This window comes from Macaca thibetana, chromosome 14 (assembly GCF_024542745.1).
Source record: "Macaca thibetana thibetana isolate TM-01 chromosome 14, ASM2454274v1, whole genome shotgun sequence".
Classification (NCBI taxonomy): domain Eukaryota; kingdom Metazoa; phylum Chordata; class Mammalia; order Primates; family Cercopithecidae; genus Macaca; species Macaca thibetana.
The window spans coordinates 31632057-31645507 of NC_065591.1; the positions used below are offsets into that span (position 1 = coordinate 31632057).

Consider the following 13451-nt stretch of genomic DNA (forward strand, 5'->3'; position numbering starts at 1 on the left):
GGGGTGGGTTAACGAGTGACAAGCGTCAGCTAGAAGGGCATATCTGAGCCAGCCAGAGCAGAAAAGTCCTGAGCTGGGAGCTTAGAGTCTGAGTTTTATCCCCAAAGCTATGGGGAGCTCCTGGAGGATTTTGAACAAGAGTGTGTGTTTTAGAAGGATTTCCCCGGCAACTATCTGGCAGCTCAGCAGTGGTGAGTAAAGGAGACTGTACTGGGCAGTGGCTATGGGACAGACAGGAAGGAACAAACCCTCAGGAGCACTCCCCCTTCCCATCCAAGTTCATTGCCACAGCATGTTGCATGTGCCTCTACCTCTCTCCTCCACTAGTGTGTAATTACCTGGCCATGCACGAAAATTAATACATCTTTCCCTTCTCCACAGGGCCTCACACAGGTAGGTACAGTGGAATCTCACAGAAGGCTTAGATGCTAATGCTAATGCCAGCCGGCAGAGTAGGTAAAAATCATATAGAGAGAAGCCCTTGAAAATCTCTTAACTCATCCACTTAGTGTAGCCCATGTAGCCCTGTGCATACAACCTTATACGGTAATAGGGAAAAAGAAACATATAATCTGCAATGTACAATATAAACAAAATACATGCAAAAGCTAGTTTCTTAGCTTTATTTAAATTTTGTTTTCCTTTTTCTTTCAGGGCTTGTATTACTGAATTTACGTACATTTAGTGCGCATATGCTGCCATGGTTCCAATGCACTCAATAAATGTGCTAGAAGAAAGAAAAGGAATGGCAATTCCCAAGGGGTGTTCTCGTTGGTCGCTGGCCTCCAGCTCCTGCAGGGGCTTGGCAGACATGGGTGGCCCAGGAGTGCATAGGATTGTAAGGAACCAGTGGACTCTGAGCCATACTGCTTAGGACTAGAAGATGGATTCCCCCAGCTGCTGGGCACACTGCCAGCTGTCAGCCCTCAGATGTCAGCTCTCGCAGGGAATTGCCCTTGGCTGAAGAGAACGGCCTCACCCAAGGACATCCAATGACTGGTCCATTCTAGAGTACATATGCACAGCTGCTTCCCAAACTTGAGACAACTCTGCAGGGCCATCTGAGCTGCAGAGCCTCCATGGGGTCAGCTGAGGCCTTGTAGTGTCTGTACCATAGCCCAACTTCTAAATCTGCCTAAACCTGCTTCCTCCTCTCCCTGCCAGTATACCTAGAACATGCTGGGGACCCTGGCCTGAAAGAAGTGGCTACCCTAGGTCAAGAGGGTAGGAGGTCCCAGAGTCCGGGAAAAATGGGGATGGGCAGGCAGGTACCAAGAATAAAAGCAGACAGGGTCCAGAATGCAGGGAATCAGAGAGAAGATGCAGGCAGATAGCACTGGAGTGCTGCTAACAGAAGGGAAGTTGTTTATCTCCTGCCCAGTGGGAAGTTGCCTACAGGGGAGGGAAATTCTTGGCCTGCAGGGGAGGTCTGGCTCTGAAGGAGGTCATAGGCCATCCTGAAACCCCTCCGCCTCCCTCTCAAACCTGCCAACAAGCATCCCACCTCCCACTCCTGACTCACCAAGTGGCCTCCATCACTGTGGGGTTGATAAGTATCTTTCTGGGCAGCCATCAACCTGGTGAGATCCGGACTTTACCTAAAGACCCCCTTCACTCTCAAACACCTCGATCTCTTTGCCTCAGGCTCTCCCAGGAAGCCTGATTCCCCATGAGCAGATATTTCCCTTGGATTAGAAGTCCCTGTTAAAATATAATGTACTGTAAATTAAGTCAAGATAACATATCAAGCCAGGGTTATTATAGCTTATGTTAGCTGGGAGAGGTAAGAGAAGGAAATGAAAGGCTGAGATGGGGGGCTATGGAGGAAAGTTTTGGGTGAGATGCTAAGGTGGTAATGGTGGTGGGGTCAACACAAGAGCACCTAGGTCAGGGGGGCAACAGGAAGGTTGCTTCTAGAATAAAGGACAAAATCTCCAAATCCAACCAATTGCTTCCCAATGAAGCAAAGAGCTGGTTGTATCCTTAACTGGGACCACTCCATTATGCAGCACCAGGGCATTCCTGTGGTTGGCCTTGGTCTCTGTTACACCAAAGCTGTAAGATGCTGGGGCAGGTATGGGAAGTGGGTGGGCAGAAGAGATTTCTGTTAATAATAGGATTACAAATTTACCTAGGAGGTCCTAGACTTGCCATAAGCTTTGTGAGCAGTCAGGGACTTTCCAGATAATATTTCATTGCTCGACAAGTGGAACTCATCAAAACAACCGTTTCAATTCCTTCGTCTCCTTCCAGTAACCACTGCTCACCTGTAACAAAGGAAGCTAGCTGGCTGCATTGTCAGCCTTGAGGCTTGACATCAGACAATGCACCCAGGCCTTCTTCAGCAGGCCTTTGTAGACTGAGCTCTGAGAAATGGGCTCATTTTCCCCTTTGGGATATACTTTTATTCACTAGATGTCCCAACTGCTTCCTGAGTATTGCCCTGCCTGGTAATTTTTCTCTCCTTTCGCTTTCACCTGGTGCCTGCAGTGGAGGTAATGGACAGGCAACCTCCTTGTAGCGTGCATTGCTGTACTGTTGAGGCTGAATGGCTAACTTCTATCTCCTGGCCTTCCAGGAGGCTGCGGCTGCGGATGAGACTTCGGTTCTGTCAGTTAGATTCTGTGTACACTTTGGATGGAGGAAATGGGACAGGCCCATCTTTCTGCTGCCTTGGCTGCTGGAAGCTGGGTTGCTGAGCACCACAGCCCTTAACCCCAGATCATGCTCATTCCTGGATCATGCTACGACTGAGTTTTCTTAACCTCGGTGTTCCAGGGCAGGCCGCTTCTCCACCTTCCTGCTTGAGGAAGAGGCAGCCGCCCCTCCTCAGGGCCAGCCCTGTGATCTTGTTCTAGGAATCTTTCCAGGAACATTCCTTCAGCCCGCCCATGATTTTGTGAGCACCTAATTCCTGAGAGTCATTTTTTTGGTCTGTTTTAAACAGCTTGATGTTTTCAGTTTTCTGCAGCTGGACTTTGCCTGATACCCCTTTTTATAGATTTACATGTACTTTTCAGCTGTAGAAGCATCTGGTTTCAAACATTTCCCCAGAGAAGGCCTCCGGAATGAGAACTAATGACTGTGATCATCTCTTTGAGATGCATCAGTGAATCAACCATCCTTTTTAACATTTGCAAACCCACTGCCCACATTTTAGGGTCTGAGCCCACTGCACTGGCAACTACCTCCAGTGCATGGAACTTTAGGTAAGGTGCTAGAGAGAAACGAAGAGAAGTAGTTTGTAAAAGTCCCTACTTCTGAGAGGTCAACATTCATTTTCAAAGTTATAATTCAAACAATAAATTTCAGAGTCTCCCTCATAGCCAAGGCACATAGCTGGCTCCCTTCCTGCCACCTATTTTTAAACTCCAAAAACAGATCAAGGTTGAAGAGGTGCATTTTTCTTTCTGGGGGATGATTTAATGATTACTTGCCCTTTGGAAGCAAAGGCTTCATATCCACATACTGGGGTAAATAATTTGACTGATAAAGGAAAAATCTCTTAGGTGTTTATTCTGCCTGAGAATCATATTTGCAGCATTTTTTCTTTTCCTCACTGTTTCATTATTTTCCACATGACTTTCATTCAGAAAATAACATTTTAAAAATTCTTTGAAATAGAGATATTTTTGCTTTTACACATTAGGCTGACATTTTCTTTTCTACCTGTTTTATACATAGGGATGAATTAACTTCAATGCCAAAGTTGGTTTAATAATATGATCTGGTCTTTTGGGAGTTTGGAGCATCTTGTGAAAATAACACATGCGGCTGGGTGCGGTGGCTCAAGCCTGTAATCCCAGCACTTTGGGAGGCCGAGACGGGCAGATCACGAGGTCAGGAGATTGAGACCATCCTGGTTAACATGGTGAAACCCCGTCTCTACTAAAAAATATACAAAAAACTAGCCGGGTGTGGTGGCGGGCGCCTGTAGTCCCAGCTACTCGGGAGACTGAGGCAGGAGTGAACCCGGGAGGTGGAGCTTGCAGTGAGCCGAGATCCGGCAACTGCACTCCAGCCTGGGCAACAGAGAGAGACTCCGTCTCAAAAAAAAAAAAAAAAAAAAAAAAAAAAAAAAAAAAAAGAAAATAACACATCCTTCTAATAAGAATGCGTCCTTCTAGAATATTACTACCACGTGAGGCATCGTTACTGCCGAGAGTGTACTACATCCCTTAGCTGGCAGTTTGACCAAAAGGTTGAAGATTGTTGCTGTAAAACACAGTGATCCCAAACCCCTTGGAGCTAAGGGTCTCCCTCCTATAGGCCCTAATAACTCTTGCTCTATGGGAACACTTTGAAACAATCCATGCTGCTACAGTCCTGGTGCTAAGATTTGCCTGTGTAGCATGTATTTGCTTATTTACGCATTTATTTATTTATTTTTACATTCAGGCTTTTCCTTTGGGACTCCAGTCATCTTTCAAAAAACACAAAATTAAATCAATCTCCCAGTGCTTTTGCTTCTACGGTGTCAAGTTTCCCCAACCTGGCAGAAAGGACTGGATATTTTGGCAGGGCTTCTAGATCCCCAGACCCAGTGGGAAGAATGACATGTTTCCGACTGAATGACCGGCTCACTGCTGTGCTAATGGATTCTTTTGCCAGAAGTGCTCTGGTAATTTTAGAAAATCAAGAGCTCAGAAAATGAATGCATTGTTTAAAACTATGATTCACTTTTATTTCCTACTTTACTTGCTGGTCCATGTTTTGCTTGTGTGAGTTATTCATGTAAGAATGCTTGTGAGCCTTGACATCTAGCTGCTTCCAGAGGTTCAAAAATATAGGATATGGATTATATTACGTAAGGACAGATGTATAGTGAGGAAGGATGAATATAGAAGCCATACTGCATGGTGGTTAAGGGGAGGGGCTCTGGGGCTGGATAGGCAAATTATATAACTGGCCTCAGTTTCTTCATCTATACAATGGGCATAATGAAAGCATCTACTTGGCTGATAACTATGCAAATGCAATGAGATAATACACATGAAAAGTCTAGAATAGGGCTTGGTCTATAGTGAGCAGTTGGTAAATATTAGACATTTTTCATATGATTAGTATAAAAAGCACAAGAGGAGATATAGGTAAGCAATTTCATTCTTACAGTCAACAGTCTAAATTCTTAAAGCCATTCCCGAGATGATCATTTTTCTCTTAAGGGGGCTCATCATATTTTTGAGATCACATGCACTTCTCAAAGAAATATCTATTTTAAAGAAGTCTATTAGAATAAAGCAGGCTTCCCCTAAAGTAACATGTACTTGGTATACTTATACATGTCTGTGAGGGTGAGCAATCTCCTCCTAAAAATCATCTCCCTCCTTCTATTGTTCTAGGTAAGTTGCTAACATGACATTCCAAAGGTATTAAGTGAGTGCTGCAAGTCATGTCACTTGGTTAAGAAACGATCTTCAATGTTCTCTTTTTAAGGTTAATAGGGAAACCTCTGACCCATTTCCTCATAACTGTCAAAGTGTTTTTGCCTAGAATCTCACAAAAAAACCCTATTAATGCCAGTCTTGAAATAAATTAAGAATCCTACTGTGTCTCAGATGCCTGGGCAGATGAAAAAGTTCCCCAAACTAAGCAAGCATCGAGGAAGAAGGTTCACTGTTGGTGGGGAAAGATTAACTGGAAGCTTCCAATGCCCGATTTTTAATCACAGGCTGATTATCAAATTGCTGAACGAATTTGGCATAGGAAATATTTTTTATAAGGAGAAAAATTAACATTGAATAATTTAACCTAGCAGAAAAATAAAAGATTTGCCCAAAGCATCTGTAATTTTATAAAACTAAACTACCAAAGTGTTTTATGAAAAAGGAAAAAGAAACAAAAGATAAGGGTAACACGACCAACACAAACATCAAGTTTAAATATAAGGAAGGTGATTAGAAATTCAAATTAGGTAGAATATCTTTGTTTTAAATTGGACCATTAAAAAATCCCATTTTAAGGCTTTGTGGCAAAAGATGACTAATCCTGAGGGGGAAAAATATTGTTGCCTTCTAATTAGCACGGTATATTTAAAAAAACCAAGTGTCAAACTACAATTTCTCAAATTATAAGTTTATCTAGATATATTTGAATTATAACTCTTATTTTAAAAAATGTTTATTTATATTTAGAGAAACATTTTAGGGGAATGGGAAGGAAACACTGTTCACAAACTTAGGTGTAGATTCAAGATCATGTGAAATGCTGGGGCAGGGTGAGGCATTACTGTACCTCTCAGCACAGGACCATTCACCTGAGCTCATGGGTCCAAAGACAAGTCACGGGGTGCAGGCAGCTGGAGAGGAGGCACCAAATTGCAACTCATCATCTGGGGAAATCTGACGGGATTAAAATAATTTCTGCAGCTTGGCCACATCACTGAACATAAGCATGTGCTTTGTCACATGAAATTATCAAACCGCCCTGTTGGACATCTCATTGTTTCCATGGCATACCGAGTAGTTATGAAATCAGGAACAAATCCAACTTTTCAACATCGCTATGAATTAAAAGAAGCCTGTGTTCAAGTGAATTCTAACCCATGGCCACAGTCCCTACTGAGTTTCTAAGGACAGAGGGGAGAATAAATTCAGGACATTTAGAATATCCATGGAGTTTAAGGTCCGTAATGTGCTATTCATAACATGGCACAATTCGGAAATCATGATCCTTTTAGCAATAATCTGTTACTCTGACACATTCCAAGTAGTCCTACTTTGGAAACTAGGTAATAAAAAAATAGAAAATGTTTTAGTGCCTTTTAAAATTCCACAAATATGTGGTAAACCGAAACACAATGGGATGCTCTATCCCCCTTGCCTTCAGGGGAAAGCAAAGCTTGTATTCACCCAGCCCACCAGAGACTCACATCATATCCGCTGTTGCGGATTCCACGCCGGGGTCGCTCCCGAGTCACCAGAAGGTCCATCTCGGTTTCCCCTGGACTCGGGCTGTTCAGAGACTGCCGGCTTCGGTAGACAGAGTTCTTCATCTGTTGCCTGAAGAAAATTCAACAACTGTTATGATGCAGCAAATGCCCTGACAGATGGAATTCTCCACTGATCCAAAGTACAGGCAACCAATGAAGGGTGTGGATTTGCCTCACAAATCTCAGAATTGATGGTATTTATTCCCAGGATATAAGGGGCTGTAGAAAGAGTGAAATAAAGATTTTTTCTCCAGATGCTGTAATCATTTGGCTGAATTGTAAGTGTTCTTTCATATGGAAACTAGGTAACTACAATCAATTGCAACATTGCAACCTCATTTAAAATTCTGCTGATGGCAAGACCAGGGGTTCTCCCTTGACCCTCTAGGACAGCTAACGCTGATGGAACAAACTTGCCTTCGTTGACTTTGTTGACTCAGCAACCTCCTGTTCCTTTTACTCTTTCTGGTTTCACACACAGGATTCTATGATGTGTTAATAAACCCTGTAGCTAGTGGGCTGCTTAATATTATGACTGTGGATAGATTTCTTTTCTGCTACTACCACAGTAGATTTCCTTCTCGACTAAGAAGCCATAAACCCAGACATAATTTGGGGCTTTTCCATTCATCTGCCCTCACATTCACCCACCCACCTATCCATCCATCCATCCATCTGTCCATCCACCCACCCACATCTATACATCCACCTACCTACCCATCTATCCATCCATCCATCCATCCACCCACCCACATCTATACATCCACCTACCTACCCATCTATCCATCCATCCATCCATCCATCCATCCATCCATCCATCCATCCGCCCACCCACGCACCCACATCTATACATCCACCTACCTACCCATCTATCCATCCACCCATCCACCCATCCATCTATCCATCCATCCACCCATCCATCTATCCATTCATCCATCCACCCACCCACCCACCCACCCACCCATCCATCCATCCATCCATCCATCCATCCATCCATCCATCCATCCATCCATCCATCCATCCCTCATTTACTGAATGTCTACCATGTGCCATGCACCATGGAAGATGATGAACATTCACAGTGAACAAAACAGATTATGGCCCCTCCTCTCCTAGAGGTTACATCCTAATGAGAGAGACAGATAATTAACACGGTAATTACAGAGTGATAAGTGCTATTAAGCTCTGACAAACAAGGACTAGGATGGGAGACAGTTTAGGATGATCAGGGAAGGCCTCTCTGGGGAGGTGACAATTTAGCTGAGTCCTAAGTGGAGCTGGCCACATGTTGATCTGGGCACAGAGCATTTCAGGCCCAGGGAGTAGCACATTCAGGGGCTCCACTCAGCTACTGCTAAAAAATTCATACATTTTTCACTCCTGTCTTGTCTCCACTTGTAATTAGAAAAATCTTTTCAAAGAGTAGGAAGTAAATAGCAACATAGTGAGGACAGTAGCTATGCTTTTCTTCTTCCACAAGAGGTAATTTTACAAGTGGGAATGAGGCTTATTGGGGACAAGTGAGTTCCACATGATCCTGCAAAGGGACACCACTTCCTTCTCACCCAGCCATAAGTTTCCCTGTGATTAATTTGCATTCTAAGACTATCTATCTTTAGAGAACTCTCCAAACATTGCCTTTTTTTTTTTTTTTTTTTGATAGGGTCTCAATCTGTCACCCTGGCTGGAGTGCAGTGGTGTGACCTCACTGCAGTCTTGACCTCCCTGGATGAGGTGATCCTTTCATCTCACCCTCCTGAGTAGCTGGGTCTACTGGCACATACCACAAAGCTAGGCTAATTTTTTTGTAAATTTTGTAGAGACAGGGTTTCACCATGTTGCCCAGGCTGGTCTTGAACTCCTGGGCTCAAGCGATCCACCCACCTCAGCCACCCAAAGTACTGGGATTACAGGAGTGAGCCTCTGTGCCTGGCCAACACCGCCTATGTAATGTCTCTATTCTAAGATGCTAGCTATTCATGGGTTGAAGGTGAAGAGGCTGTATTATTTCTTCCCAGTGACTATGTGGGAAGCCCCAGAAACCTGGCAGGCAAACACATTTTTTTCATAGACACACAGTAAGTTAGTCACAGAATTACAGTCATACATAGTCTAGGAGAGGCAGTAGAACTCTAAGGCAAAGCATTACCCTTGTTATTAGCCTTGGGAATAAAGCAGACACCACTGGTTCTAGACCTTCACCATGAGGAGCTTATACCTGCTCAGAGAGCATCTGTTGCCTTTGCTTGCCTGTTACCCGTGGTAACCTTCCTTTGGTAAGAGCATCGTGATGTCACCTGGGGGCTCCCTTTCCTCCAGGGGTAGGCATGTGACTCAGGCTGGACCAATCCCAGCATTGCATCCCATGGCCACAGTGATGGGTCAGGGGCTGGGCACCTGACCTGAGTTGTTCTGGTGGGACTGAGTCTCGGGGCTTTTGCTAGGTCAACTAGGAAAGAGGCGTTCTCTTGGCATTGGGGTTTCTAAGAAGATAGGATATATGCCAGGAGTTGCTGACAGCCCGTGTGTCACTATGAGGTAACAGCCTGCCTGAAAATGGGGGCAGCAGAGAGTGAAAAGAGAGTAAGATCTAACATAGGAGACATCGTCTGACCCCTGGATCCAGCCATGCCAAAGCCTTGACCTTTCCATAATGCTCAATAATACATTCCCCTTTTATTTAACCAATTGTGCTGGATTTCCATCATTTGCAGCCCAAAGAATTCTGACTAATTCTAGTACTCACAAGTGAATAGTATAAACTGTGCCCTACAGTTGTCTGCAGTTACAGGCTTCCTTTAGGGAAGCCCAACCTCAGTGAGCAGTTGAAACAATCTGCTCCAAGTGATTCACACCTTCTGCAGACTCCAGAAGAATTCTCATCCTTGACCTAATTACACATCATTTTTGGGAAAAGGCAGACTTTACAACTGTCTTGAGATTATCAATTAGCCCATTTAGAAAAGATTTACTAATAAGGCTGGTGGTGGAGTAAATATTAAGATAAGCAATTGACACTTAAGTAGGTTATTTTGCAAGTGTTAGAAATACAATAGCAAGAGTGTGTAAGCCCTGTCAACAACTGTAAATGTAGGTAGCACTGAAGTGTATACCAGTCTATTTTTCTCTTGAAGGCAACATCCCCTTAAAATATACAGCTTAAAGACTGCTCTTAACATGGATTTCAATTTCCAGACCACCAATGCAGGCCTGGTGTGCAAGCATCTATTTAAAAATAAATTAGACTCTCAGGTAGAGAAATTACCTATTTTAATAAGATAGCATTCCATTAGGTATATTCATTTCTTATTGATATTTTGCTATATACTTATTAAAGGCAATACATTTTGAAGCATGCAAACTTGAGAAGTAAGTTTTTTACCTCTGAAAATACTGCTGGGTGGGTAATGATGAGTTTTACTTGTTTGTTAATCCCAACATAGTTTAAGAAAGTAGTTCTCAAATTATGTTCTCTTTCTATGGAACCCCAGGGCTCCATAGAGATGGCCTGGGAAGGACTGAGGAGCAGGAGGAGGCGGCTCAGCTTCCATCAGAGCAACTCCATCTTTATATATTATTACCTTACGTTGGGTTCCCTAGAAGCAGGTTCTAGAATGATTGGAGTGTAAGTCATTTATTTGGGAGGTGGCTCCAAGAAGCACTAGCTGGGGAGTAGGGAAATGACAGAGGGAAGGAAGGAAAATCAATAAAGGGTATGATATGGAGTAGATTTGTGTTTTGGGCAATGGAGGCTCAAACTCACTGGAAAAGTGTGGGGGACAGTTGTTTTACAAGGTAGGTTTTATTATTATTTAGGTATGGCATGGCCAATAGATCAGGACATGACTGCCATTAAAAATATAGCTTGAGGCCAGCCACAGTGGCTCACGCCTGTAATCCTAGCAATTTGGGAGGGTAAGCCAGGCTGATCAAGAGGTCAGGAGATTGAGACCATCCTGGCCAACATGGTGAAACCCCATCTCTACTAAAAATACAAAAATTAGCTGGGCATGGTGGCGCCTGCCTGTACTCCTCCCAGCTACTCGGGAAGCTGATGCAGGAGAATCACTTGAACCAGGGAGTTGGAGGTTGCAGTGAGCCAAGATAGTGCCACAGCACTCCAGCCTGGTGACAGAGGGAGACTCCATCTCCCCCACTGCCCCCGCCCCTGCCAAAAAAAAAAAAAAAAAAAAAAAAAAAAAAAAATATATATATATATATATATATATATATATATATATATATATAGCTTGTTACACTCACAGATCCCAAGAGGAGGGAACAGGCCACACCACAGGGGAGTGTGACTAATCTTGATTGAATACTTTTGGCAGATTTCTGGGGCACAAGGGCCGTCCTGAGTTGTCTGGTACCCGGCCCTGGGGTAATCAGGGCAAGCAGACAGTGACTCAGAGTAGAGAGCCCTGTGAGACCATACAAAGAAGGCAGTTGGTGTTTGGGCTCTGCACTGGCTGCTTTGCACATGAAAGGCGTGTTTGCAGGTGAGTCCTTTATTAGCACTAGGAATCCAGTAGCCTGGGGAGGACAGTTTCTCTGGGGTCAGCAAGGCCGCAGATGTCCAAATCATCAAATATAGAAACTAAAAAATGTAGTTATTGCAACAGTGTAACTTACGCTTCCAGTTCCCTTGCCAGGAGTATTTATCTACCAGTTTCCATCTGTTATGGACTGAGGATGCTCCACAGTGTCTTAACTACATGACACTTCTGGTTGGTGGCTGCCATGAAAAAGCCTTTAAGTCGGAGTCACAGATGCCTATAGTGAGTAGGAAGCTGCTGGGCTGGACAGGCACAGGGAGAGCTGAGGGCATGGACTGGGGCCACCAACAGCAACCATCTTAATTATGTTACGTACTTTGTGTCTCAGGGTAAGAGTTTAAAATGTAAAAATGAGGTGTTCCGATTTTTTTTAAGGCTCTGAAAATGATTTTAAAAAGATTTAGTGACAAGTCAACACTTGGAACCTCAACTTTGTCTTTTATTTGATTTAATTTAGGTCTTAAGGTAAAATTCTGGTTACTGATTGATCTAGTTTGGATATTTGTCTCCACCCATAGCTCATGCTGAATTGTAATCCCCAGTGTTGGAGGTGGGGCCTGCTGGGAAGTGACTGGATCACGGGGGCGGATCCCTCATGGGTTGGTGCTGTCCCTCCAACAGTGAGTGAGTTCTCGTGAGATCTGGTTGTTTAAGAGTGTGTGGCATCTCCCTGCCCCAGCTCTCTTTTGCTTCTGCTTTCCTTCCACCATGAGGAAAAGCTCCCTGAGGCCTCTCTAAGAAGATGCTGGTGCCTTGCTTCCACAGCCTGCAGAACCGCAAGCCAATTAAACCTCTTTTCTTTATAAATTACCCAGTCTCCTTTTCAAAAGAAGATATACATGTGGCCAACAAGCATATGAAAAAAGCTCAATATCACTGATCACTGGAGAAATGCAAATCAAAACCAAAATGAGGTACCATCTCATACCAGTCAGAATGGCTATGATTAAAAAGTCAAAAAATAGTAGATGCTGGTGAGGTTACAGAAAAAAGGGAACTCTTACACACGTGGGAGTGTAAATTAGTTCAACCATTGTGGAAGGCAGTATGGCAATTCCTCAAAGAGCTAAGAACAGAACTACCATTTGAGCCAGCAATTCCATTACTATTACATATTCAGAGGAACAGAAATCATTCTACCATAAAGACACATGCATGAGAATGTTCATTGCTGTACTGTTCACAGTTGCAAAGATATGGAATCAACCTAAATGCCCATGAATGACAGATTGGATGAAAAAAAAAAGTGATACATATACACCGTGGAATACTATGCAGCCATAATAAAGAAAAAGATCATGTCTTTTGCAGGAACATGGATGGAGTTGGAAGCTATCATCCTCAGCAAACTAATACAGGAACAGAAAACCAAATACTGTATGTTCTTACTTATAAGTGGGTGCTAAATGATGAGAATTCATGAACACAAATGGAACAACAGACACTGAGGTATACTTAAGGGTGGAGGGTGGAAGGAGGGAGACAGCAGAAAAAATGACTATTAGGCAACCAACCCTGTGACAGAAGTTTACCTATATAACAAACCTGCCCATGTAACTTCAAACCTAAAATAAAAGAAAAAAATAAACTACCCAGTCTCAGCTATTTTTTATAGCAATGCAAGAATGGTTGGCCGGGCACAGTGGCTCACACCTGTAATCCCAGCACTCCAGGAGACCAAGGCAGGAGAACTGCTTGAGCCCAGGAGTTCGAGACCAGCCTGAGCAACATGGCAAAACCCCATCTCTACCAAAAAAAAAAAAAAAAAAAAAAAAAAAAAAAAAAAAAAGAGACTGGCCTAATATACTGATGCTACCTCTGGACTAGAGCATGATTCCTTCACTTGTCCTGCTGTGGCTTGGTCACTGAAAGCAGAACCTCTGGAGGGTTGTACTGTGAACAGTAATTAACAGGTAACTCTAACCTGTGATAGCAGATAAACAGTCAGCAGTCTCTGGAGT

The 13451-nt window shown here is 43.5% G+C and overlaps 2 protein-coding genes across 2 annotated transcripts in view; one reads left to right on the plus strand and one right to left on the minus strand.

Annotated features, from left to right (window-relative positions):
- Positions 1–13451, plus strand: part of CSTF3 (cleavage stimulation factor subunit 3) — a 710177-nt gene that overhangs the window by 176631 nt on the left and 520095 nt on the right. The window lies entirely within an intron of this gene.
- KIAA1549L (KIAA1549 like) overlaps positions 1–13451 on the minus strand; it is a 290296-nt gene that overhangs the window by 44463 nt on the left and 232382 nt on the right. Inside the window, 1 exon segment of the mRNA XM_050758756.1 lies at positions 6872–7001. Within this exon segment, the coding sequence (XP_050614713.1) occupies positions 6872–7001 (130 nt within the window).